Raw genomic sequence first — 27,494 nt, 5'->3', positions numbered from 1 at the left:
GGGCAGAAGTGCAGAAGAAATACATGCGTGGTCCGGTACAGAAGCTGTTTAACATGCAAATTGTTTTCTTGATAATCTGACCAATATTTTTAACCCAGTTTGTAGGGTAATGTGTGTTTCTGTTATTGCACCTCCCATGTATTTCCTCTTGAATTCACTGCCACCTTGCACTGCGTTCCACAACACGAGCCAGCGTGATGTGCCTGATACAGTCTGACTTGGTGTCACAAAGTCACGTCTCCCGCAGGGAAGCCAAAAGAGCGCTGTCTCTCTTCCTGTGAATATTTTAAAAACCTGCTCTCAGAGATGTGTGGTCCCATACTCCCTGCCCCCACTCTGTCTTGCCTGTAGCAGACTATCCATGAAATGAACATACACATGGATTCTTCTCTCACCGGGTGGACTCCGACAAGGTGCTGGATGCTCTGGCCAGGCTTAGCCGTGAGTGTGTGAGCATCACTCTGAGCGCTATGACGGAAGCTACACGCACGCATGAGTGCCTTGCTGGTTTGGGGCGACAGTGCTCGGCAGCTGGCAGGTTAGAGCCTGCCACGGAGCCCTGCTATGTTTTTCAGAGCAATGCTTCTTGCTTCCCTCTCAGAACGTGCCTTTCATCTCGGCTTGTCTTCCTGAACGTATTGACTGCACTCTTGAGTGGGTAAAGATCACGGTTCTGGACAGGCGGCAATCTCGGCTCCGCTTATTTGCCGTGGTGTTTCTGCGCAGAGAAGAATTTAGTTTATATAGTTTTTAACCAATGGGCCATATGTTCAAATGGGGAAGAGCAAACAATTCTCCTAGTGACACTGAAAAGCGCAAATACCTACATCCCGCTATACACACACGTGCATGCAGATGGAGTTGTGGCCTCTAATCAGTGCTTACTCAGTGGAACCACACACCACGGTATCTAAGATACCTGGTTACCACTGGCTTTTTCAAAATGACCTCTGTCTGGAATTGCTCTGGTCTGCTCTTGCAGGCGTGAGTCATTCTTGACAATTGAAGAACAACGTCCATGCAGGCTGTTCAGCTATAGGCCCTGTAGCGCCAGTCTCTTCCCATTGGGTTAAATGGGAAGAGAAGCAGAGAGTCTCGGTGGTCAGGGTGCTCACCTGAGGGATGGGAGACCCATGTTCAGCAAATGCCAAGTCTACGCTCTAAGACACTCCTGATCTAGCCAGTTTACACTGGCAAAAGAGTGCTTTTGGTAGTCAAGCAGGGGAACCAACCGCTATGCCACACCCCTGGCAAGGTGGGGGGGCACTGTGCTCCCGGAAGGGGCGGAGCCTCCGGCAGAGGGGGCGGAGCCTCAGGCAGAAGGGGTGGGGCTGAGGGCAGCCCGCCCTTAGCAACACCCAAACAATGGTGCTCTGTCCCCAGGGCAACCTGGAACATTCCGCGTGGCCTCCCCCACCTCCCAGGCAGCCTGAAGAACTACCCAGCATGGCGCTCCAGTTGCGATTTAATGGGCTCGTGGCTCCAGGCGCTGGAGCAGCAGCAACAATGGCTGGAGCCCCAAGCCCCTTAGAATCATAGGGCCCTGGTGCAGTTGCCCATTGGTGGGCTGAGCACACGTATCAGCTCCCAGACAATCGTGGTTTCTTGCTGGTAGAATTGCATCTGCATTAGAACTGGTCATGAAAATCTGACCCTTTCCATCGCACGGCCACCTTGCAAATGTTTCTGATGTGCACCTGGTCTCATTATGTGCCCCTGGGCAAGTCTATGAATCTTCCTGGGTCTCCAATGAGAACTGCACTTCCCTCCCTCAGAGCGACGGTGTGAGGATAAACACTGAAAACGACTGTGATGACGGGGGCTGGATACATACAACAGACAGACAGGTTTGCATCGCACTCCTCTTTTAAAAACCCGTACGAGCAAAGTGTTTGAAAGCGTCTTTAACCACTACAGCAGGGCTCGCTCTGCTTCTCTCTTGGCATTTTTATTAATCCCTCGGTAAAGCCCTCCGAGGTGATAATTAATACTTGGACGCACTGCAGACAGCTCATTTACAAAACAGACAGTAGACTGCAGGGCCGTGGGAGCGCCCAGACTGCGTTCCTTAGTGGCGTGGGCAGTCTCCCCTTTCTGCTAAGCACGCTGCGTCTGAGTCCACACTGGTGGGGGTTCACACTTTTTTTTCTCATGATCCAGTGGAATAAAATTGTTCATGCCGCAACCTAACATAATAGACCAGAGTGAGGGTTCCGGGGTGGGGCTGAGGATGGAGCTTTGGGCTGCAGGAGGGGGTTCTGGCTTTGGGGGGGCTTAGGGCTGGGGCAGGAGGGGCTTCCCTTGAGCAGCTCCCAGTCAGTGGTGCAGCAGGGGTGTTAAGATAGGCCTCATGCTTCTCCTGGCACCGCAGAGCCAGAAGCATATGGACGCATGCACCCACAGGTTCATAACCTGTTTTCTTTCTAGCAGGCAGAGCTATCCAGGATGGTACATGGATCTGATATCTCAAAGGTGCTCAAATCAACCAAGACTCCTTAATATTTTCCCTCTCATTTCAGGTGATGGCCAGGTTGACTTTGATGAGTTTATGACCATTCTTGGACCTAAACTGGTATCTTCAGAAGGGAGAGATGGTTTTCTTGGAAATACAATAGACAGCATATTCTGGCAGGTAAGTGATGATCTTTTAAAACCAACATCAGTGACCAAATCTCACTATCTCAGGAAGCAGTGAAATGGTTTGAAGCATGAAATATTGTGCTTGGGCTGAACAGTGGTGTAAAGTATCAGAAGTGTAGCCGTGTTAGTCTGAATCTGCAAAAGCAGTGAGGAGTCTTGTGGCACCTTATAGACTAGCGGAAGTGTTGGAGCATAAGCTTTCGTGGGCAAAGACCCACTTAGTCACAGCTAGTGGTGTAAAGGTTACTCAAGTCTGTTCTGATCCAGCCAATATACGACCATCTTGGTGGAATAGCTTTCTTGGTGGAATTCTTTGCATTTGACATGTGAGAAGGAGACAGAATGTGGTGACTTGTGGAAGTATGGAACGGTGTCTATGATGAGAGGTTTGCACTTTTGCAATGCCTTGTTGGAATTTTAGAATTTGATTTAGCAAGGACTATTGTACGCAGTGTCCAGCAGACACTGTTCAAAGGGGAAATAGATCAGGCAATCTAACGCGGCAAAGACAGAGATATCATCTTTATGGTTGTCCATCTGGTGATCTCCCTTTAGGTGTCACATTTCATTCCTCTTTGAACAGTAACAGTGTGCATTCCGAGTGTACCGAATGGAAGTCAGTCAGAATGCCGGCCATATTGCATTGGTGCTTGTCTGTGTTCTATGAGATTAATATCGGTCAAACAATTTGAGATCGAAATCTCGGGGTTTAATGAAATCCTCTGTTTGACATGACTAGTAGAATGCAGTGACAACTACAAACTGCCTCTGTGTGCCTCCTCCCTCCCCGAATGGGGTAAGAGGAGCGCTCACGTGTCATGTGACTTCAGTCCTTGGTATAAGACTCCTGGCTAGCGTGTCAAACGGTACCAAATGCGGTGCCGGTTTTTGCCCTGTGGGTACCTGTAAATGTAACAACTGAACTGAGCAGGGGAAGCTTCCAGAAATGATTCGAAAGCTGGCATAGCTTTGTTGCAGTGCTACGGTAAGGCTTACTCATGCTTTATCTGAAGGAGATAAACGTTAGAGGATTGCTGATGTCCCGAAGCAGTAACTATTGGGGGTTAGAGAAAAACCTTCCCCAGTGACATATTTTATCATAATACCCTCCTGTAGGGTTTCTTGCACCTTCCCCAGACCCTGTTAGCACCTGCTGTGTGAGACAGGAGTATTGGACTAGACAGCCAGTATTTCTCTGCTACGATGAGAAGACCAGGGATTTCACATAGCAACTGAGCCAGAAACAGTAAGTGGCCTAACAGCTGTCAGGCTATGTCTACACTACCCAGTTATTTCGAAACAATAACTCCCAAAATAACTATTTCGGAAAAAGCTTATTCCTCTTCAGAAGCAGGAGTTGTTACTTTGAAATAACAGGCTTGGTAGTGTGGACGCTCGGCTGGTTATTTTGAAATAACTCCCCTGTGGAGACATGCCCTTAAGGCAGTGGTCCCCAACCATTTAAGGTTGCCGGGCGCCAGGGGGCGTGGCCGTTTGCCCGCCGGGCGCCAGAGGGCGTCCCTCCCCCCCCAAGCGCCGTGCGCCCAGGGCTGGCGCCCCCCCCTCCAAGCACCGCGTGCCTGGGGCCGGCACTCCCCACATGCACCGCGCACCCAGAGCACGGATGGCCAATCTGCAGCACTCCTGGGGCCAGTGCTCACCATGCGCCACATGCCCGGGGCCAAGCCAGCCCCGAGCACTTGGCGGGCGCACACAAATGCCCCCGCGGGCGCCATGGCACCCGCGGGCACCGTTTTGGGGACCACTGCCTTAAGGTATGTCCACACTGTGCGATTATTTTGGGATAACGGAGGTATTCCGAAATAGGTGCCCTGTGTCTTCACAAGCTGTCCATTATTTCGAAATATTTTTTGAAATAACAGGTACACTATTTTGCCATCCCGGTAAGCCTCATTGCACGAGGGTTAAGGGATGGCTCGAAATAGCGTGTTATTTTGACATTTGGTGCTGTCAGGTCAAATGTCAAAATAAGCTATTTCGAAAGAGATTCGAGATAAGATAAGCAATTTGCGTAGCTTAAACAGCATATCTTATTTTGTGTGTAGGGTGCTGTGCAGGCACCCTTAGTTACTTGTGACCAAACTAGGGATGTGAGTGACTAGTCGACTAGTTGCTTTCCCCCCGCCCTTGCTGCCTCTGTCAGAAAAAGGCAGCGGGGGGGGGGGGGGGCGGGAGGGAAGGAGAGTACTTCAAAGCAGCAGCGCCATGTGGAACCCGGGATCAGCTGGGGACTCCCGTGCTGACCCTGGGCTCCATGCGGTGCTGCCGCTTTGAAACACCGCATGGAGCCTGACACTGGGCTCCCCATGGGATTTCGAAGTGGCAGCGCCACATGGAGCCCGGGGTTAGCTGGAGTCAGCTGACCCTGGGCTCCATGCGGTACTTTCACCTTTGAAGTTTAGCAACAGCCCTAGGGAGGAGGCACCCTATTGACTAACCGAATAGTCGATTAGTCAGTTACTCGAAATTTAACATCCCTAGACCAAACAATAAAAGGCTCCTTCTCCTGTTACTGGTTCCCACAGATTCTGCCATATTCGAGTGGTTTAAAAAACTCCTTTAAAACTTGTTCCTGTCATCCCAGCTTGTATCATAAATAAGAATGGAGGTGCTAGCTCTGTATTCCCACCATTCATTCATCATAGTACATACTCCGTGTTGATGAAGCAGCAATGAATTAGGATGTATGTGACAGGAAATAATGTTTGAAGAAACATTAAGAAGCACCGTGTCATTGCAGAAAATCATTGTTGTTCTTTGACAGCTCCCATCATGCCTTGCAGGCGAGTCACATATCAAAAGCGCTTGACTAATACAGTATAAAGGGGAAGAAGTCCTTGCTCTTCTTACTGAACAGTATATGCCTGCGGCTAATCTGGCCTTGCCTCATAAGACTTTTCTTTTGGGGCATTTCAGCTTTTTGAACCTGTCTTGTTCGTGGATAGAGCTTTTTGATGGTGAAGCAGAGAGTATCAAAACACCTCCCTAAAATTCAGCTGCTGTCACTCTCCGGTTAGAAATGACATTAGAAATCTTTCTGCCTTTTTCGAGGATGGTAATGACTCTGACCAGCTGTGCAGAAGATGAGTGCAGTCTCAGAATTCTGGATTGTGTATCTAGCACTGCCGTGGACGCTCTGTCTGCGGCTACACTACGAGTTTTCTCGGCAAAAAATATGCTAGTGAGGGACTCGTTTGCATGAGTCGCTATCTCATTTGCATATTTTCTGCAGATTCATTTTTGCACAAAAACAAGCAGTGTGGATGTCTTCTTTTTGCGCAAAAATCCCTTTTCCCACAAGATCCTTCTGCCCCAAAAAAGGAGGTATACCGATCTTGCGGAAAAAGGGTTTTTGCGCAAAAAGAAAACGTCCACACTGCTTGTTTTGCGCAAAAACGGATTGGCAGAAAAAATGCAAATGAGATCATGACTCATGCAAACTAGTCCCTCATTAGCATATTTTTTGCTGAGAAAACTCGTAGTGTAGATGTAGCCTCTGTGTGCCATTGGCCTTTAACTCTTTTGTGCTGTTGTTTACTTTGTTTATGCAATGAGGAAAATAATGATGCTTCTCTTCCTCACAGGACTACTGTGAGAATTCGTTAAGAGCATTTTGTGACGTGCAGGTGACAGATGCTCTGTGCGCTCTTGAGGGTTATCTATGGGCAACAGAGGTTTGACTGAATTGCATTTGTGCTTCAAAGCACGTACAACAATTGTGCATGTTCTAAAATGACGATAATTCCTAGCTCTGGCGTAGTGCTTTTCATTCATAGGTCTCTGAGCACTTTGCAAGAAGGGGCAACATCTTTTTTTAGGTGGGCAAACTGAGGCACTGGGAAGGGACAGAACTCACCCAGTAAAGCAGGGGTGAGGAACCTCTGGCCCGGGGTCTGGATGTGGTCCACCGCTTGCCTGGATCTGGCTCCTGAGACTCAGCATTGGAGATCTCACACTGGCGCTCCGGCTGCCCATCCACCCACCTGCAGGGCTGGAGCACACAAAATCTACTAGCCTGGGCCTCCCAAGTCTCTGGTGTGCGAGGGTGATATGGGGAGGGTCTCCCTCTTCTCACTTGCTTTCCCACTTGTGTGCAGACTCTGATTGATTTTTGCGTGGGTCAGCCGCTCCCGACCCAAACAAGGATCCCCGCTCCTGCAGTGAAGCTATGGCAGACTCACGAACTGGGCCCGTTTCTCCTGAGTCCTCATTTATCCACGAGGTCATATCGTTGTCTGGCACTCAGTCTCATTTTGCATACGGAAAGGAGGAGATAAAATTTGTCTGAAATATGCCCCCACAGTGTGACTGCTTCTCATCAGAGGAGCAAAACGGCATAAATGTGTAGGAAAGGGCAACTCAGGGCTGCTGTGTGGCGTGTTTCGTGTGCTCATTGCACCAGCTCACACATCAGACCCTCAATTTATCACTACATTTACGTTCCATCTCTCCACAATAAAGGATTTGAGTACCTGCTTAATTTCAAAAGCGGCGAGGAGTCCTGTGGCACCTTAGAGACTAACTGAAGTGTAGTCTCTAAGGTGCCACAGGATTCCTCGCCACTTTTGCAGATTCAGACTAACACGGCTACCCCTCTGATACTGCTTAATTTCAATGGGCCTTAAGTAATGGGCTTAAAGTAATGCACATACTGAAGTGACTTGCTGAATGGCAGTCTAAATACACTCTTAGGCTACGTCTACACAGCAACATTATTTCAAAATAACTTAGTCTGTGTCTACACAGCAGGCAGTTATTTCAAAATACAGGCAGTCCCCGGGTTACATGGATCTGACTTACATCGGATCCCTACTTACAAACGGGGTGAGGCAACCCGGCACTAGCTGCTTCCCCCCAGCAGACCAGGGAGACGCAAAGCTAGCGCCCCCCCACCAGCAGACCAGGGAGACGCGGAGCGGATTTTCTCAGCAGACACCTCAGCTTGAAAATAAAGGACTGAGGGAAGTGAGCGGTGGGAGAATAAAACTGAGCTCTGGAGAAATGTTTGGCTAGAGTTTCCCCTACAATATGTACCAGTTCCGACTTACATACAAATTCAACTTAAGAACAAACCTACAGTCCCTATCTTGTACGTAACCCGGGGACTGCCTGTAATGTCAAAATACTGTCGAGCTGGAGGACTTCTTACTCCGACTCCTGTAACCCTTAGGCTACGTCTAGACCACGTCCCTTTTTCGTAAAAGGCATGTAAATTAGATGTATCGCAGTTGCTAATGAAGCGGGGATTTAAATCTCCCCCGCTTCATTAGCATAAAAATGGCTGCCGCTTTTTTCCGGCACGGAGCTTTGCCGGAAAAAAGCACTAGTCTAGACGCTGGTCTTGCGGAAAATAAAGCCTTTTCCGAAAGATCCCTTATCCCTCTCTGAAATAAGGGATAGAGCCCTGCATGGATACAAAATTGGTATCCACGTCTGTATCTGCATAAATGAGCTGCGGAGATCTGCAAATTTGCAAGGTTCTAGATACAGAACTGGTATCTGCATCTGCATTCGTATCTGCAAAACTGAGCCACGGCCATCCGCATCCGCATCCCCGTCCGCAGATGCAGAGACCTACGGACGTAAAGCATTTGCAAGGCTCGGCTCTCAGAATCTCACCAATGCAGGCATTTAACTCTCTCGCGAAAGGGAGAGGCTTGGAGACAGCTAGTGATTTTTTGCATGCTGAGAGACACATTTTTATTTTTTGGAAAGTCCCTTGGAGTAGCTACAGAAAGTTGAGAGTGGCTGTTGCCCATTCCGGTGCTGTAAGTGGGCCCAGCCAATTGAAGGTGTTAACATAGTCACTGCTAGCTGAGGGGTGCCCTGGGGGAGCACATGATAGAATGAGCCTGGCAAAAGGCACCTCAGAGATGTTTTTTAGATCAGATGTGGAGGCAGAAGATACATTTCTGGCTTCCAGAAACGGCTCTGCCACCACCCAGCCAATCATTCTTTCTCCAACTGTCACGATTTTGGCTTGCTGTGGGCCCGGCTTCCTATATTAATGGCACTTTCCTGCAGATTCTGTTCCCAGCACAGTTTAAATAATACAATGTCAGAGTTAAATAATAAACAGCGGCAGAAGGAGAGAGCGATCCAAAGGAACAGGCGAGGGATTCGAGATGCGTGTTCACATGAAATGGGGAGTGAGTTGGTGTGATACAGGAAGGCTGTTCCAGATGGCATGAGCTGCAGAGGGGAAGGATCTTGCAACAACAGTAGCAGGACTACGGGAAGGCAGAGAAAGGATGCCAATGGCAGAAGAGCAGAGAGAGCAAAGCTGGGAACAGTGTGTAAGAGACAGACCTGCAATAATACAAAACCGGAGCTTTCTTCCTCTTTCAAATATTAGGTAAAGAGTAAGGGCCATTCAGAAAACTGCTGAGAGCTGATCAGGGGAATGGACGCTTTTCCATATGTATGTTTCCTATTTTCCTTCTCATATGAGCTTTAAATTGCATTGTATCGATTCCTGCCAAGGCAGCTCGCCCGCTCTCCTTCTGCAGTAGCTACGATCAGTTCCACTCTATGGAAAGCCTTTCTGTCCATAGTCTTGCCTGATGGTTCAAGAGGTTGGAGAAGGGGTGGGAATGGGGCAGGAGACGTGGCACTGTGAAGAGTATTTCAGATTAACTCAGTGTTGAATAGCAGTATTGGTAAAGCAGAGGGAATGCCTGTTTCTGTAGCTCTCAGGGTATGTCTACACTACAGAGTTTTGTCAGAAAAACGGCTGTTTTACCCAAAAAACCGTTACTTATGTCCACACTGCAATCACGTTCTTTCGAAAGAAAGTGGAAAGAACAGAAGGGTTTTCCTGACATTGGTAAACCTCTTTTTATGAGGAAGAAGCCTTTTCCCGAAAGAGTTCTTTTGGAAAAAGGTGTGTGTGGATGGGGAAGAGGGAGTTCTTTTGAAAGAAGAGGAAAGAGGAAAAAGCACAGGTGCCCCGGTGGCCACTCCATCCATAGTAATCGCAGCTTACATGCGTGATAGCGTCCATTCAGTGTGGACGCTATCTGTCAAAAAAGCAGATTGCTTTTTCGATGTGTGTTTGTGTGTGGACGCTCTCTTTTGGAAGAAGTTTTTTCAGAAGATCTCTTCCAGAAAAGCTTCTTCTGAAAGAAACCTGCAGTCTAGATGTAGCCGCAGTCTTTGTAGAACGTCTGGGCAGACTTTGTGCCGATAAAACACAGATTTGGAGAGAATGCTGTTAATATTTCAATCCCAATGCTCCTTCTCAGCACCATTTGTCTAGAAGGGGTTTTTATTGGCACTTTCTGTTGATAAGTGAATATAAAATGTAACTTTGCGTAGGTGTCTGAAACTTTCCCCGACCTTGTTTTTATCTGATACCAAAGCTTATTATACGAGCACTTTGCTTGGGCGATTGTGGGACACGGTTTGAAGGAAGAAAGGATTTCTAAGGCAGTGTTTTCCGAAGGGGTGTGTGTGACACGTGTGGAATGAAGGATTGGCGGGAGTGGTGAACAAAGACCATTCCACTGATCATGGGGAATCGGTTTTTATATTTTTTATAAAAGTAAGAATAAGAGTAAAAAATGGAAGAGTGTCTGAAGCTACGTCTACACTCCAGCTTATGACAGCATTATGAATGTCACTCCAGGGTGCAAATAAACCACCCTCCTTGAACATCGTAAGTTACACCAACATAAGTGTCGATGTGGACTGTGCATAGTGTGTGTGCGGGGAGGAGGGGGACTTCTCCATCCAACATAGCTACCTCTGCTGGCTGTGGCCATTTTATTTTACTGTCTCTCACCAGCATAGAATGCCTTCAGATGCTCTGCAGCAGCACAACAAGCTTAGCAAAGTACACACTGAGCAAGTCATTATGAAGCCACTGGACCATCAGACCAGCCAAGAATGTTCTGTTACCATGGACGTTTTTGTGTGATGCAAGGTGGGAGGAAAGTTGGTCCCCCCCACGTAGAAGCGAATGGGTTTTCTGTTCTCATTGCCAGGTGGTACGGGATGTGCTGAGGCACATAAGTAGTGCTGGGTGAATTTATTTTGGCCAACAGTAAATTTGCCAAAAATTCCGTTTTGCGGAGAACAAAACTCCTTGTGAATTCGGGTCAAGTCAGGCAAATAGTTTTGGCTGAATAAAGTACAGAAGGGGAAAGAATAGAAATGAACCATTTTGACAGTTCATTTTGAAACTGCCGTTTTTTAACTGGAACAATTCTTCTCTTTTTCCTTCTCCTTCTCCTTGTTCTTGTTGTTCTGTCAGTTTTGGTTCAAAACCAATTTTTTTTCTGGATTTTTTAGTTTGACCACTGAGCAGAAAAATCGGGTATTTGCTCGGCTCAATTCACAACTTTCTGCAGGGACTGAGAAAGTGACAGCAGCTTCCAGGATTCACCTGAGATGGTTGTGCTGACATTTATAAGGCCTGGGGAAGGTTGAATTTATCTCTTGCTGGCCCCTGCGGAAAACTCAGGCCTGAATTCAGTTTACTTAGGGCAAGGACCCCTGTTTAGTTTCTAAATGGCAACCAATTAGGATGCAGTGAAGAAGGGGATAGAACAGCTGCAAATCCATGGTCTGGTTTCTATTGCTGGTGCTTTAATGAATTTATGTGAGGAGCTGCCTGTTCATTGTCTATTTTCAGTTGTCATTGCAAATGGAATGACTCTCCCATGGGAACGTTCTATGCTGTATTAAACCATTCAATCAATTAGTGGTTTAATAGACTGAAACAAGGGAGGAAATGTTTGGAAGTCTTGTTGGTATCAACAAAAGCCACTGCAAGCTGGGGGCAGAAGACTCTGATATATAATAGGGGGCTGGGGAAGGGCTTTGATTTGGATTTTCTCTAAGCCCAGTAGATACATTTCTTCTGATGAATTGAGGAACAGTTAATCCCTCTGCACGGAGAACAGGAGGAACTAATTTGGAGCCTGCACATTTTTTAGCATTGTCACAGGCACCTATGTCATAGGATGTATTTTGTGTTTCTGAAAATAGCATATAATTTAGCAGGTAATAATCCCTGCACTTTTTCACCAGTATTGCAAAGTGTATTCTGCTATATGTTTTAGAGAATTGGTGCATCTGTGTGTCTGTCTGTGCACCTGTCCATTTGTTCTAGACTCCTGAAGAGCTAGGACCAGCAAATTTGGTGGGCAGCTTCCTCCTATCATAACTGAAAGCAAAATGAGAGTTTGGTTGCACCAGGACAATGGGATGTGCCTGGAATGCGTCTGTTTCCCATGAAATGGGAAGGAAGGGGGGGTAAGAGCAGAGGTAGTTATGTTCACAAATAGTCTTAGTGACACAGCAAGCGCCCCGGTCCCGGGGAGCAACCACTGGCTGGCAGCCCAACTCCCTCCGCCCTGGCCTGCCTTGGGGAGCAGCTGCTGGCCACTGCCTTGGCCACTGGGGCGCATGGCCCTGCCACTCTGGGCCAGCCTTGGGGAGAAGCAGCGGGTGGCTTGCTTGGCCCCCATTGCGCTGGCTGGCCCCAGGGAGAAGTGGTGGGTGGACTGCACGATCCCTGCCGCTCCAGGCCAGCCCTGGGTCAGGGCAGTGCTGGGTAAGTTTTCTAGTTCTAAATCATGGATTTCCTTCTCCCCAGCTGAGCTGAGCTGGAGGAGACTGGGAGCATATGGATTCCTGTGCACCCTTCATTTTGTTCTGCTCTGATGCTAGTTTTCCCACTGGGGTCTGGGCTGCCTCTGAACTAGTATTTCATTGATTGTTATTTATCAGCTCCCCTCTCTTTTGCAAAGAACTGCTAAGCCAAGCAATGTGATTGTCATCAAACAAATTCAGATCTGAAAGATGGAAGGGCCTGTGTGTACTGGGAATATTTACACCAGTGTAGTTACAGCATTGCAAACCCTTGGCACAAATGCAGTACAGGCAGTCCCTGGGTTACATGGATCCGACTTACATAGGATCCCTACTTACAAACGGGGTGAGGCAACCCCGCACTAGCTGCTTCCCCCCAGCAGACCAGGGAGACGCAAAGCTAGCACCGCCCCCCCCCCCCAGCAGACCAGTGGAACGCGAAGCTAGCGCCCCCCCCAGCAGACCAGGGAGACGCGAAGCAGCTTTTCTCAGCAGACACCTCAGCTTGAGAATAAAGGACTGAGGGAAGTGAGGTGTGGGAGAATAAAACTGAGCTCTGGAGAAATGTTTGGCTAGAGTTTCCCCTACAATATGTACCAGTTCCGACTTACATACAAATTCAACTTAAGAACAAACCTACAGTCCCTATCTTGTATGTAACCCGGGGACTGCCTGTACACTGCAGTAAAACCAGAATAAGCCCCATTTTATATCTGTCCAAATCATCTACACCGTGACTTTGCTCTGGTGTACCTACACTGATCCATTTTTCCCTATAGACAGGTCCCCGGACTTTTAAATTTTGGTGTTTCAATGTTGCAATCATGGGAGTAGTCATGCTCATTCAGAGTTTTTGCTGAGAACTTCAGCCAACATTTGCTGTAGCTCTAAATAATGATACTTGCTCAAAACTGTAAACACTAATTATATATAAGTTTGTATGTCAGCACTTGGTGCACAACATTCGGTGGTCAGCTCAAGTGTTGGAATTTTATCTGTCAGTGAATACAGAATCAAAAACCAAGCTGTAGGAGATGGTCAGTTCCTAGCCTGCTGCATGAACTGTGACCCAGAGAGGAAAGTCTACTAGTGTTTGTAGATCTAGTGTAGATCTAGTGATTGAGCCAGGACCTCGCAGAGCTAGAATCACAAGGTTCCACAGCGTAATCAGGAGACTATTCAGCGGAGGCTATGCCGCTTATATCTTTTGTAGATGCAGCACAGAGCAGTAGCTGTAACATGCACTCACCAGTGATTACCCAAACAAGCCAACATTTTCCAGAGTGATCTTCCATTTTGAGTGCCTCCGCTTTTGGGCACCCAACTTGAGATACATTGGAAATGGGACCGTTTTCAGAAGGCAGGTGCTCCGATTTCTGGAAATCAGATCTTTTTATAGTGTCTCCAATGGAGCATCCAGCACCTCAAGTCACTTTTGCAAACCTGGCCTTCGTGTCCACTGTTGAGTAGCAGATATTTCTGTAGGCTGAACTGTCTGCGTGGCATCACGTCACTGCATTTCTCGGCTCCTTTCCCCATTTATCCAGGATTTGTGGGGCCCCTCATTCTCTGCCACTCCTTTTGGACCATGGCACAGAGGCTTATAGATCTTGAAGTTCCTGTTGTCCTCTCCTCAGACTTCTTTCCATCACATCTTCAGTCCTGCTTGCTGCCCTCTTCTTCCCAGGCTTTCTTTGAGGGTCCTTCTTCTCTTATTCCTGTCACATGTGCAGCTCACCTCAAATATCTGTTCTCTATCATATCTATCACTGAGAGCCCTTCATTCACCCCTCTCCCCCTGATTTCTTCATGTACACTACAGGTTCAACCTCTATAGTCCAGACTTCTATAGTCCGGCACCATCTGTCGTCCAGCATCCCCTTAGGATCATAGAATACTAGATCTCTGCTTCTCCCTTGTGAGCGGCCCCTGACTGAAAAAAGGTTCCCCACCCCCGAGTCTAGTTTATTGACAAGAAGGTCATGCGAGACTGTGTCGAATGTTTTACTAAAGTCTAGGTATACCGCCTCCACCCGTCCCCCTTATCCACGGGGCTTGTTGACCCAACAAAGCGACCAGGCTGGTTTCACGGGGCTTGTTCTTTACACAGTCATGCTGGGTGTTGTTTATCATGTTGTTATACTGGGCTGGAGAACTCCTGGGGAAAAGCCACCCCTCCCCCAACAGCTCTTCCCTGAACTTTTGGACGCAGCACAAGCTCAAGGAAGGAGATGGAAGGGAGGGGGAGAAGCTGGGGTGCGGGACGCTTTGGGGAAAAGACAGGGGCCAGGAGTGTAGCCTCTCCCCCATGCCCACTCAGTCAGTGCCAGCCCACTGCTGCCTCTGAAACGGAGCCCCGTGGCTGGTGGCAGCAGAAGGGCCAGCCTTGACCTTCCCTGGTCCAGCAAATTCCCTGATTTGGAACTGGTTAGGTCCTGAGGATGCTGGACCAGGAACGTCCAACCCGTGTAGCCATCATCCGCTTGCCTGCCCATTCTTCTCAGGACCTCTGCTCATGGCACAGGTGTCATGCGTAAAAGTACCTTGGACAACCCTGCTGGGCTGTGTCTAGACTGGCAAGTTTTTCCACAAAATCATCTGATTTTGCGGAAAAACTTGCCAGCTGTCTACACTGGCCGCTTGAATTTCCGGAAAAGCACTGACGATCTCATATAAAATCATCAGTGCTTTTCCGGAAATACTATGCTGCTCCCGTGCGGGCAAAAGTCTTTTTCCGAAAGACTTTAGCGCAAAAGGGCCAGTGTAGTCAGCACAGTACTGTTTTCTGCAAAAAAGCCCCGATCGCAAAAATGGCGATCGGGGCTTTTTTGCGGAAAACCGCGTCTAGATTGGCCACGGACACTTTTCTGCAAAAAGTGCTTTTGCGGAAAAGCATCATGCCAATCTAGACGTGATTTTTCCGAAAATGCTTTGAACAGAAAACTTTTCCGTTAAAAGCATTTCCGGAAAATCATGCCAGTGTAGACGTAGCCCTGGAGTTGACATGAGGTTGTGCACTTGTGAAGTTCGTTAATGACATGCAGCTCCATCCTCCTAGCCCTTTCTACCCCCATGTAACAAATGTAAAGGCCAAGCTTTCAAGAATGACTTGGAACACTTGGGATGTGTCTGTTTTTAGGTGTCCAACTTGAGATGCCTAATGGGGCTTTATTTTTAGACCGTGTTAAACCGTGTCTGTCTGAAACCAGGACCATTGAAGTCCTCTCAATTTGGGTATCCAAACCCAGAGGCATTTGAAATCACTACATTTTGAAAAGTGAGACTAAAATGCTCTGATCAAAAGCAACAGACTAGACCTCTGCTGTAGTCAACAATAGGGAGGAAAGAAGACATCCCAGTCCTATTGTGTTGCATAGCTTGAACAGGCCTATTTATACCATTAGCCTTCTTAACAGACACCAAAGCCTTTGTCTGGGGGATATTTAAAGCTAACGATTTATATAAAGAGGCATCCTGCATGCTGGGTCATGTTGCTTTATCAGGGTGGCAGGTGGTGATTTGGGTGTTCAGCGTCACACGCTTGGAAACACACGCACACTGATTACTTCTCAATTCATTGAGGTTATTTTTTTCTTTCCCCAGATATATATACACACACCAAGACACACACGGTTTTGGTCTGCGTCTGTTCTTCCCTCCTCTCTCCCCTCGCTCTCTTCCTGATGCATAAAAGAGCAACTGTGCTCTCACTTACTTAATGATGCAGTTAAAAATGAATGGACCTGTGGGCACCTAAAGTAAATGCACATGGCTGTAGGTCTCCGTGCGGATGCGTGTCTGGAATTTGAACCAGCCTGGGGTTTCATTGCTCCCTATGGGATCTGCATTGGTTAGCTTCCGTGGTGGCAATTCTTTAATTCAGACCGCTGGCTCTCTTGCAGTTTCTTTGCTGGATTTGATGGGTGAAGTCGTCTTTGCTTTAGCTATACTCCTTAAGTTTCAAGCCCCACAACAGGAAAGACAATGGAGGAACAAACACATCTAGGACTCATGCCTTCCATCTTGAGCAAAACCCAAACAAACAGGCTTTGAGCAAGGGTTTTCCATAGAACAGTTCTGAACTACACACCTAAACCTCATTTAAATCAATAGGACTTACATATATCCAGCAGCCTTCTGGTTCAGGCCCCAGAGAGCCCTTGTTTTTTATTTAGCTTCTCCAAACAGTTAGATGGCCCCATTACCAGAGTTTCTAAATAGAACATCAACAGACCTCAGTTTTCTGCGGGCAGAATTGAACCTGGGATCCTGGAGTTTGGGGCTAAAAAGCCAACTGGCTAAGGCAGACACATCCGTCTCTCTGTAAGTGGCCTCAGTGTCTCTAGATGGGACAGTACATGACACCTAGGTGGTGTGTGGATTATACAAGTGCAAATAGTCTTTAATGAATGGTTTTCCCCCTCCCCACCCTGACACTGCTGTGAGAAAGGCCAGGACTATTATCATCTTTTTACAGAGGCAGAATTAAGGCACAGACACACTAAGGTCGGATCTACACTTACAATTTAGATCGGCCCAGCTATGCTGCTCAGGGGTGTCAAAACTTCAGGTCCTTTCCCTGCCCTGAGAGATGTCTTTGGGTACATCTAGACTACAGGCTTTTGTCGACAGAAGTTTTGTCGACAGATACTGTCGACAAAGCTTCTGTCGACAAAGAGCGTCTAGACTACATTCAGTTCTGTCAACAAAGCAAGCTGCTTTGTCGACAAAACCCTGTAGTCTAGACACAACCCTAGATGCAATAACACCTTCTGTCGACAAAACTCTGTCGACAAAAGGTGTTATGCCTCGTAAAATGAGGTTTACCAGCGTCGACAAAACTGCTGAGTTCTGTCGACGTTATGTCGACAGAACTCAGTGGTAGTGTAGACGCAGGTATAGTTTTGTTGACAAAAGTCCACTTTTGTCGACAAAACTCTGTAGTCTAGACACACCCTTTAGGACAACCTAGTCTCAGTATAGACACTGCTAAGTTAATGGAAGTATCTTCCATTAACCTCACCCCCTGATGGAGTGATTTACTACAGCCATAGAAAACCCCCTTCTGTTCCTGTAGCAAGCGTCTATGCTACAGTGCGGTAGCTGCAGTGCAGACATAGCTAAGTTTCTGGGGCCAGGTCTACACTAAAGGGGAAAGATGACTAATAATATGCAACTCCAGCTATGTTAGTTCCGTCACTGGAGTCATTGTATCTGAAATCACGTTTTTGCGCTGTCCACACAGCAGGAGGTTGACGGGTGCAAACATTCCATCGTTTTTTCTTACTCTTCGTGAGGAGCAGGAGTACCAGCACCAATGGGAGAACCGACGGGAGTGCCCTTTCCGTTCAAATTAGTGAGTCTTCACTAGACCCACTAAATCGAACGCTAGAAGATCGACCTCTGGAGGGTCAATTTTCTCCGTAGTGTGGACAAGCCATGGGAGTCTTTGTTAAAGCAGGGAATTGTGCTCATGTTTTCTAAGCCCCCAAGCCAACATCCTTCCTCTCTCCAGAAGCATGTAAGACATTGATTATATCTGGAATGCTGGAAAACGTTGCTCAAGAACAAACCTTTCCCAGACCCCTTCCTTTGGCAGCTGTAGTTGTTAGCAGTGGCTCTTGTACTATGCTTATGTCATTCTGTTTTCTGAACAATAACAATTCAGGAAACACCAATTTCCTAATGTAATATGTGACCATACCAAGCTGATGGGAAGAAGAAAATCTATTTTCACAAAGAACAGCCGAATCTTGATATTATTTTCAATTTGAACTGTTCAAAACTGACCCATTTGTGGGGTTTTTTAAGATTCCCCTCCCCCCCCCATGTTGAAAATGTCATCACATTTTTTTGGTTGAGCAAGAACTTGATTTTTCAATAAATAAAACTTTTTGCCAAGATTGCGATCGATATGAACTAGCACTTTTCAGCGTAAAAAGAGCCACTCATGCAGAGGACCAGATTTTGCTGTTACTTACGGTAGTGTGAATTTGGAGCAACTCAGCTGGAATCAAATGATTCGCTCCTGTTTCACAGCTCTGTGTGAGTGCAGAATGTAGCCTGGAGAGTTCAAACCACATGTGGGACTGGATTTGGTGGGCTTGGGTGTGTGTGTGGGGGGGTGGGGTACAGCATAAGCCTGCTTAGATGTGTGTAAATCAAGCCATCCATGCAGGACAAATAGAAACTGGAGCTTATGTTGCTGCAGCACTGAGGATGGAGGCTTCAACTAGCTTCCCCAGTGCAAACCTGTCGCTTGGGCACATAGTCAGCTGGGTAGCCCAAGCCTCTGTCTGTGCTGCCACGGCCACACTGTGAGTTTTAGATGCCAGCCTGAGCCGCGCTAATGCCTGGGTGTCTATCCAACCTGGGAATTGCACTGCCCAGTGGGAACATTCCCTAGGGCAGTGCCTCTCAACCTTTCCAGGCGACTGTACCTCCTTCAGGAGTCTGATTGCCTTGCGGACCCCCACGTCTCACCTCGCTCAGAACGGCTTGCTTGCAAAATCAGACATGTACATACATTTCAGTGGATTTGTTTTATAATTCTATATAATTAGCAGCAGGAGACACAAGTCATTATCCGTATGAATTTTTATCCTGTACTGCCTTCGCTAGTGTTTTCTTATGTAGCCTGTTGTAAAACTAGGCAAATATTTGAATGAGCTAATGGACCCACTGGAAGACCTCTGTGGACTCCAGGGGTGTGTGTACCCCTGGCTGAAAACCACCACTCTTCAGGTGCTCTAAGCCCAGGCTTGGCTCAGGTTTGAGTCCAAGCTCCCCCCTCTGAGCACGCTCAAATCAATCTGACTCGGAGAGGGTCAGAGCCCTGTCATGTTGCAGTGTGGACACAGCGCAGGCCACAGACCTGGCTCAGAAGTCTGAATAGTGCCATCTGGATGCACTAGCACAGCTGTGAGATCTGGGTCCAGCAACTGTAAACGGAGGTGTACAAGGCCCCGTGCTTGGCAACACCGAGTCATGGCTCAGGCTAGGTCTAGACTGCGGCGTTTTTGTGGAAAAAGTGACGCAAAATGCGCTGTGCATTTTAGTCTAGATGTAGCCTCAGTGTGCAGTGTAGACATACACAGCCAGGAGGTAGCCTTGTGGAGCTCTGGTATGGAAGGCCTGACCTGAAGATACTGGATTCAGGGGAAAGACTCTCATTGACTCCTCCAAGGACTCTGGGTCAGGCCTCCAGTGATATCTTGGTTGTGCCCTGTGTGCCCCAGTGCCCAATAGCAACGTGACGCCGTGTGCAGGTGGCGGACTGAAAGCAGTTAGCCTCTGCCCATGGCAGCAGAGTTGGAACATGCAAAGCCGGGCACCTTGACCGTTCCAGCCGCGAGGAGCGTGTGCGTGTCCTACGGCATTTCTGCGGTAACACCGGGCCTCTCCACTGGCACGTGCTCACCTGTCTTTGTGAAATGCCTCGATTGCTTTGGTCTGATGGAGCCAGGCTGGCTGCTGCGAATGGGTGAGTACTCACAGCACCGAGCTGTCTGGGTGCCGGGGGTTCCCCACTGGGAGAACGGGAGGAATCCTGCCCCGTCTGCCCCATAGCTTGTGAGTGACTCTGTGACCCTCTAATTCCCAGTCATGAGACTTTGACCTCAGTTGCATGGGAATCTGGCCCTCTCCCTAGGCTAGGATGTTCAAAGGCGCCGCATGGAATTAGCTATGGATGCTCACTGGGTATCGATAGGGTATCAGTGTTTAATGAGAGAGGCTCAAAGAGAGGTGAAGAGTCCCATCAAACCTTGTGACACCCCCCTCCTTTCATTTCTTTTAGGCTAGTTTTCCAGCTCGGCCCCAGGTGGCATTGGCAAATCGCATCCTCTGGTCTTGTTCAATGCCTTTTTCAGCCTCTCCACTAGTCCCTTACCAGCAGGGCTGGATTAACTCTTTTGGGAGCCTGGGGCTAGTAGAATTCATGGGCTCCCTAGGCTCTGAGATGTAGCTAAAATGAGGGGTGCAGAGGGACGTTGGGTTGATGTAGGGTGTGCGGGGATGAGATCTATGGGGAGTGCAGATTTTGGGGTAGGCTGGAGACCAGGCATTGGGAGTGCAGGAGGGGTTTCAGGCTGGGGGAAAGGAGCTTGGAGTGGGGGAGGCGGCGTAGGGCAGAATGCGGGGTGCAGGGTCTGGAAGAGAGTGAGGATGCAGGAAGGGACTTAGGGCTGGGGCGGGGGGTTGGGGTGTGGGATGTTTATCTGGAGCATTTGCCTGCAGGCACCACCCTCTGCACCTCCCATTGGTCCCCCTCCCACCAGACAGGGTCTTATTGCGGGTCCCTTAGCTCTGGGAGAGCTCCTAAAGCCCCTTTCTTAAAGCATCCCTCCTTACCAGTCTCTTCCAGAGTACAGCCCAGCTCCTCCATCTCATACCTCCCTAGGGCTGAACACCTGCTTTTGTTGGATGTCAGTCCATGCTTCACTGGCCCGGAATCATTTCTAGTGGATCTGGCACTTGAAAAATAGGGCCTCTGTTTCGTGTTGTGGTTTTTTTTTCCTTTTTCAAGTGTTTTTAGATGAATGCTACAAATAGGCGCCATAGAGGTTTGAAATTGATTGTCTGGCAAGAGTAGAATAGATTACTGCCTGGTATGCTGGGGGAAAAATTAAGCCCATTGTGCTGTGAACTTTGCCCTGGCAAAGGAAAACAGGCTTGGTTCTCTCTCCTTCAGAAAAAGTGCTGTTGTTTTGTTAAATACAATTTTTCAGAAGAGAGATGATTTACCTTTTCTGAGTGGGTGGAAAGATGGGGGACTTGACGAGATAGTTGATGAAATGCCAGAGGTCTTCTTTAACAGAGCCATTGTTACCTGGACAAAGTACCTCTCTGCCACCCTCCCATTTTACTGCATGTGAAATTATAATTTATTTCTGTGCCAGCTAGGGAAGAAATATGTTATGCCTTGAAATGCACAGGATTCTCTAGAACTGATTGTCTTAATGCATTTTCTAGTGGCCGGGAAAGATTTACTACTGTATATAATTGAATTCTACACCGTATTACATATACCGGGACTTCTTTTTAAAAATTCACCACTTTATAAATCACAAGTAGGACTGAAGAAAATATGTTGGAATATATTCTAGCACCACTTTACTGTGGCATAAATCCAGAATAAGCCCTCTGAAGTCAATGGCAATACTTGAAATATGCAAGGATGTATCTATGAATTAGATAGTCTCCTCAGCCTTGAGGATAAGACAAGACGCAATGGGCTTAACTTGCCACCAAGGTAGTTTAGGCTGGACATTAGGAAAAACTTCCTACCTGTCAGGGTAGTTGAACACTGAAATAAATTACCAAGAACAGTCGTGGAAGCTCCATCATTGGAGATTTTTAAGAGAAGATTAGAAAAAACCTGTGAGGGATGGTCTAGATAATACTTAGTCCTGCCATGAATGTAGGGGACTGAACTAGATGATCTCTTGAGGTCTCTTTCAGGTCTATGATATGAAATAATTAAAATCATTCCTGATCTCCCTCTTTATCGGTAGGAAGTATCATAAATGGTAACATATAATTTCTCCTGCAGTGAAATGAGCAAGACACAATGAATGGAGATTGTCTATCTCCTAGAGCTGGAAGGGACCTGGAGAGGTCATTGAGTCCAGTCCCCTGCCTTCATAGCAGGACCAAGTACCATCCCTGACAAATTTTTGCTCCAAATGCCTAAGCAGTCTTCTCAAGGATTGAGCTCACAGCTCTAGATTTAGCAGACCAATACTCAAACCACTAAGCTATCCCTCCCCTGTCTGCCCTGACTTTCCATGGACTTCTTACATTGTATGTTAAGAGTTCTGTCATGAGGCATGTTCATTTTTCAAGCTTTTGTACACTGAGGACAAAGAAAGGTTAGAAGATTCCTTATCAAATTACTCAGGTTGATAAGCTCGGATATCAAGAACCAAGCAGTTAGTCTAGACATTGCCAGATAGACAGTGCAGTGTAAAATATGGAGATGCCTTCACCTCAGCTAAGAAGAAGCAAAAAAGAAATCTTAACAAAAATCATGGGCATTTCTGATAACTCTCTGTCTTTGCTGAGTGTGTTGTTTTAGCTACCGTTTCCTTGGGGACTGGATAGCTCAAGGAACGTTAAGTAAGATACAGAGGGTATCAATCCATTAGCTTTTTCTAGAGTTATTGGTCCTGCAACTTTCACCAGCGCAAAAATTCACTCAACTTCATTTTTCTTTTCATCGGTGTCTTTCTCCAAAGTGTGAGTGAGTGCATTTTAGAGGCACAGCACTCACAGTGGAAAAGAAACAACACAATACCTCTTAGTTAGTGAAGTTGTGTACTTACAAGAATTGTGGGACTCACTGCTGGTAGATCCAGAAACCTTAACTCTCAAAACATAGGTCTCTACCACTTGAGTTGAGGAGAGGTTAAAGCGACTGGGACTTCTCAGTTTAGAAAAGAGGAGACTGAGGGGGGATATGATAGAGGTCTATAAAATCATGAGTGGTGTAGAGAGGGCTGATAAAGAAAAGGTATTTATTAGTTCCCATAATAGAAGAACTAGAGGACACCAAATGAAATTAATGGGTAGCAGGTTTAAAACTAATAAAAGGAAGTTCTTCTTCACACAGCGTGTCGTCAACCTGTGGAACTCCTTGCCAGAGGAGGCGGTGAAGGCTAGGACTATAATAGAGTTTAAAGAGAAGCTGGATAAATTCATGGAGGTTAGGTCCATAAAAGGCTATTAGCCAGGGGATAAAATGGTGTCCTTGGCCTCTGTTTGTCAGAGGCTGGAGAGAGATGGCAGGAGACAAATCGCTGGATCATTGTCTTCGGTCCACCGTCTCTGGGGCACCTGGTGCTGGCCACTGTCGGTAGACGGGATACTGGGCTAGATGGACCTTTGGTCTGACCCAGTATGGCCGTTCTTATGTTCTTATGACAAAAGTTTGGTATTATAATGTTCACATATTCTCTGTGTGCTAACTAGTAGGAGGTGACATAATATCATGTGCTTAGCCAGTGTGTTACTGTGTATCCCTTCTTCTTTGTACCTACTGATTCAAGCCTGACTTGCTTGTATTTTGTTATAACACAACCTTTTTATTACTGCCTTCAGTATGGAAGCCATGAACTTCTGGCTGTGAACTGATTTTGCAGTTACTTGGCTTTCAGCAAACTATGTACTTTATTCTGACATTCACAAATGCTTGAGATTCCCAAGGGCAATTTTAAGTCTAAGGGTAGAACATATAATGATCCTCATATCAAATGATGATGTAATCTTCCAATGAAGATACGTTTACTTAGGAAAGTACATGCACTGGAATGCTGCAGAAAAGGAATTTGCTTTCCTTACATTATTAACTGTAAAAACCAAAAGTATATGGAAAAAGAAACAAGAAGTAGGGAAGGTGGAAGTTTTACCACCAACTCTTCAATTTACGCATAATTGTTTTTAAAACAAAGATGTTTCATACTGGAAAATTAGAGATTGAAAAATGAAATCAGTGTGACCTAGTGGTTAAAACACTGGACTTGGAACTCAGATGAGTTTCTATATTAATTGATTAAACAAGAGTGCTTAGTTGGTTAACTGTTTGGACTCAGTTCCTGCTGACAAGTCCACCATCCAGCCCCACCATGTCAGCAACTGTGGGATCCATGTGGTCCGGCTGCCTGACCCATTGGCCCGGCCCAGCTGGCCACTGCCAGAACTCACTGGCAAGGGTTGGTTAACCGGTAAGCCTATTGGTAAGTCTCATGCTTACCAGTGAACATCTCCATTTTATATGCAGCTCTGCAACTGATCAGCTAGATGACTTTAGGCAAATTTCGTAACCTCTCTATATTTCAGCTCCCCTTCTGTGAAATGGGGGTAACGATGCTGATGTCTGGAGAGCACTCTGATGAAAAGTGCTTTACTCTGTTAGCAAACTGAAATACACAGGCTGACATTCACTCCACATGTCACTTACATCTAGAAATAGGTGAGCAATTGATTTTTTTTTTTGTCATGGTGGATAAACAGGAACACGTAAATTGTTTCAGTTGGACCTGAAATGAATTCTTTTTTTGGAGAAACGAAAAGGTTTCTTTTTTTTAAAGTTGTTTCAGGTCAAATGAAACATTTTGTTTCGGATTTAGGGTGTGTCTACACAGCAGGGCTTAACTCAAAATAAGCTATGCAAATTGAGCGACGTCAGTTGCGTAGCTTATTTCAAAAGAGCGTATTTTGAAGTAGGGAGTGTCTACGCAGTGCTTATTTCGAAACAGAGCCTTCTTCCTCTGACTTCCCTTACTCCTCATACAACTTGACAGTATTTGGACATAATTTCGAAATAATCGCCTGCTGTGTAGACGCGGACTGTTATTTTGACATAATGTGGCTGTGTAGACATACCCTTCCCACCTAATTCTGCAAATATTCCAGAGCACAGTGCTTGTCAAGGACTGGTGTGCTAAAGCAAGCATTTTGCCGGGTAATAACTGTTAAGAAGATTAGGGCCTCGGTTGGAAATGGGGGTAAAGGGCTTTGTATGCAGAGAGAGCTTGCAGGTGCAATCTGGTAGGAGTGGGCTCATACTAAGAATGGATGCAAAGACAGAAAGAATCCTCCGCCCTTAAACCCCAGTATTCCTTAGATCAGTGGTTACCAGCCAGCTGATCAGGGTCACTGGTAGATCCTGGAGTCTCTGACAGGTGATCCTGACTGGTTGGGGCAGGAGGGTCTTAAGCGCTGGCATTTCAGCTGCTCCTGCCCTCTGCCTTAGAGCTGACCCCTAGGAGCTTCCTGCTTGCTGTGCAGGGTGGGGGAGGTAAAGAGGGGAGCACTGATGGCAGGATATCTGTATTCCATCTTCACAGAGTGAGCAGGGCCGGGCCTCAGAGAAGGGTCAGGAAGGGAGGCAGGGCAAAGGTTTGAGGTAAATCCTGGTTTGACTTAAATTCAGAAAGTGGCCTTGCGCTTAAAAAGGTTGGAGACCCCTGCTGACGTCTTCGATGAAGAGTGTTCCAAGAGCTTACTGTGTCTTCTCCACTGAGTTCAAAGCATCAGGGAAGACTCTGGAAGTTTGGGGGCTGTAGTCGGGTTTGGATTCATCTCTAATCTTTCCTACTGCTGTGTTGTTGTGTAGGGAATAGAATGCAGCTGAGCTACATAATTCTAATGTATTTAAAACTAATATTTCATTAAAACATCAGCTTTCTGAACCTAAGGTTGTCAAGTATGAAGGCGATTTGCTCCTTACAATCCTGCTGTGTCTAGCGAAGATTTCTTTTTTAAATTGCTTCTCCAGCATTAACCATTCGATTGGTAGATTCGTATTGGAATGTATCACCTGTAGAGATTGTGTTCGTATGCAAGAAAGCAGGATACCTAGATCAGTCAACACACCACGTTCTTTCACCATCTCCAGTGTGTGTGATATTTAAAATATAATGGAGATGTAGCCGTGTTAGTCCGGTCTTGCTGAAACAAAAGACAGGACTATGCAGCACTTTAAAGACTAATAAGATGGTTTATCAGGTGAGGTCTGGCCCACGAAAGCTCATCACCTAATAAACCATCTGTTAGTCTTTAAAGTGCTGCATAGTCCTGTCTTCTATTTAAATCCAGGCATTGATCTGAGCCTGGATTATACATGAAAGGAAAACAGGCTCTCACATCTGGTGAGGAAGAAAATTCTTTTTAGACTGTTGTATGTTTTACAAGCAAATTATCAGAGTGTTCCAGAGATATGGGGTGTGGTTGGGATGGGCAAAAATCTGTTCTATAAATAACATTGCAGCTCTTCAGAGGGTGCAAATGAGCACAGTTTCATTGACTTCAGTGGAACTATGTCACTATCCATGCAATGTGAATCTGGTCTATTCATGAGGACATGTTTTGAGGCTCCATTGAATGCCAGCTATGATGGGATATCTGGAAAGTCCAGGCAGAGCAGGGGTATGTCTACACAGCAGGGCTAACGTTGAATTAAGCTATGCAACTTCAGCTATGTCAATTGCATAGCTTAAGTCGAAATCGCTTAACTCAGCTTTAGGTGCTGCCTACACAGCAGGAAGTTGAAGGAAGAACACTCTTCCTCTGACTTCCCTTACTCCTTATCAAAGAAGCCTGTTATTTCAAAATTATTTCGAAATAAAGGGCTTGTTGTGTAGACGCACACTATATTATTTCAAAATAACACGAGTTAATTCAAAATAAGTGTGCAGTGTAGACATAGCCCAAGTCTTGAAGGGAGCACTGTTCTCTTGTCTGCAACCTAGAATGCAGATATAACTACACTGCTCTCAGCGGATTTTATATGTGTATTTATTTTTATAATGTATACTGGGCATATTAACATGTTTTTTGGGTAACAGGCTTGTTTCTGGGTTGAGTTGGTGGAGAGTGGGAGCGAGTGTTTCAAACTTTTGTTACCTTCATCTTCTTTCCATTTCCTCTGCTTGGTTGAAATACTCTCTTGCTGAGTCCTGTCTTAGTTTAAGCGCCAATTCTATAACAATTTACACACATATTTCACTTTGTGCACTGCAAGTTGTCTTATTTAAGCTAAATGGTCTCCTTGCAGTGCATGAAGTAAGCACATGACTACAGTGTTGTAGGATCAGCGCCTTAAATGTAAACTCTCTGGGGCTACGACTAGACTGCACGCCTTTTTCGACAGAGGCTTTTTCGAAAGTATCTTTCAAAAAAGCCTCTTGAAAAAAAGCGTCTAGACAACAAGAAGGTTTTTTCGAAAAAGCGTCTCACTTTTTCGAAAGAGAGTGTAGATGCTCTCTTTCGAAAAAGCACAATTTTCATGCAATAGCGCCTTTTTTCGAAAGATGTCTTTCAAAAAAAGGCATTATTCCTTGTAGAATGAGGTTTGCCGCCATTGACAAAACTGGCACGTTCTGTTGACTTACTGTCGACAGAACGCGGTGGTAGTGTAGATGCAGGTATAGTTTTTTTGACAAAAGCCAACTTTTGTTGAAAAAACCCTGTAGTCTAGACACCGGGGCGGCCCATGGCTATAGGCGGACTCGGTCACTGCCTAGGGGTGCCCGATGATTATGTCACGGGGCCAGGGTGCCCGCTGATGACATCAGTCCATTGATGGCCCTGCAGGCAGGGGCGTTGATCGCATGCTCCGCCTGGGGTGCCAGCTGCCACAGCCAGCCTCGGACTGCTCCTGCTAGACACACCCTTGTTATGGAGTTGTCTCTTTTCCATGCTAGTACAGACCCCATCTCACTGAAGACCTCTAG

At 46.6% G+C, this 27,494-nt stretch overlaps 1 protein-coding gene across 1 annotated transcript in view; it reads left to right on the top strand.

Moving 5' to 3' along the window:
* Window positions 1-27,494, top strand: part of CALN1 (calneuron 1) — a 282,285-nt gene that overhangs the window by 144,892 nt on the left and 109,899 nt on the right. Inside the window, exon 4 of the mRNA XM_075905110.2 lies at window positions 2,520-2,632. Coding sequence (XP_075761225.1) covers window positions 2,520-2,632 — 113 coding nt within the window. The remainder of the gene's footprint in view (window positions 1-2,519; window positions 2,633-27,494) is intronic.

The sequence above is a fragment of the Pelodiscus sinensis genome, chromosome 21 (assembly GCF_052426305.1).
Source record: "Pelodiscus sinensis isolate ZL-2025 chromosome 21, ASM5242630v1, whole genome shotgun sequence".
Lineage (NCBI taxonomy): Eukaryota > Metazoa > Chordata > Testudines > Trionychidae > Pelodiscus > Pelodiscus sinensis.
Note: the sequence above shows the minus strand (reverse complement) of the source record. Positions and strands in the feature narration are given on the sequence as shown.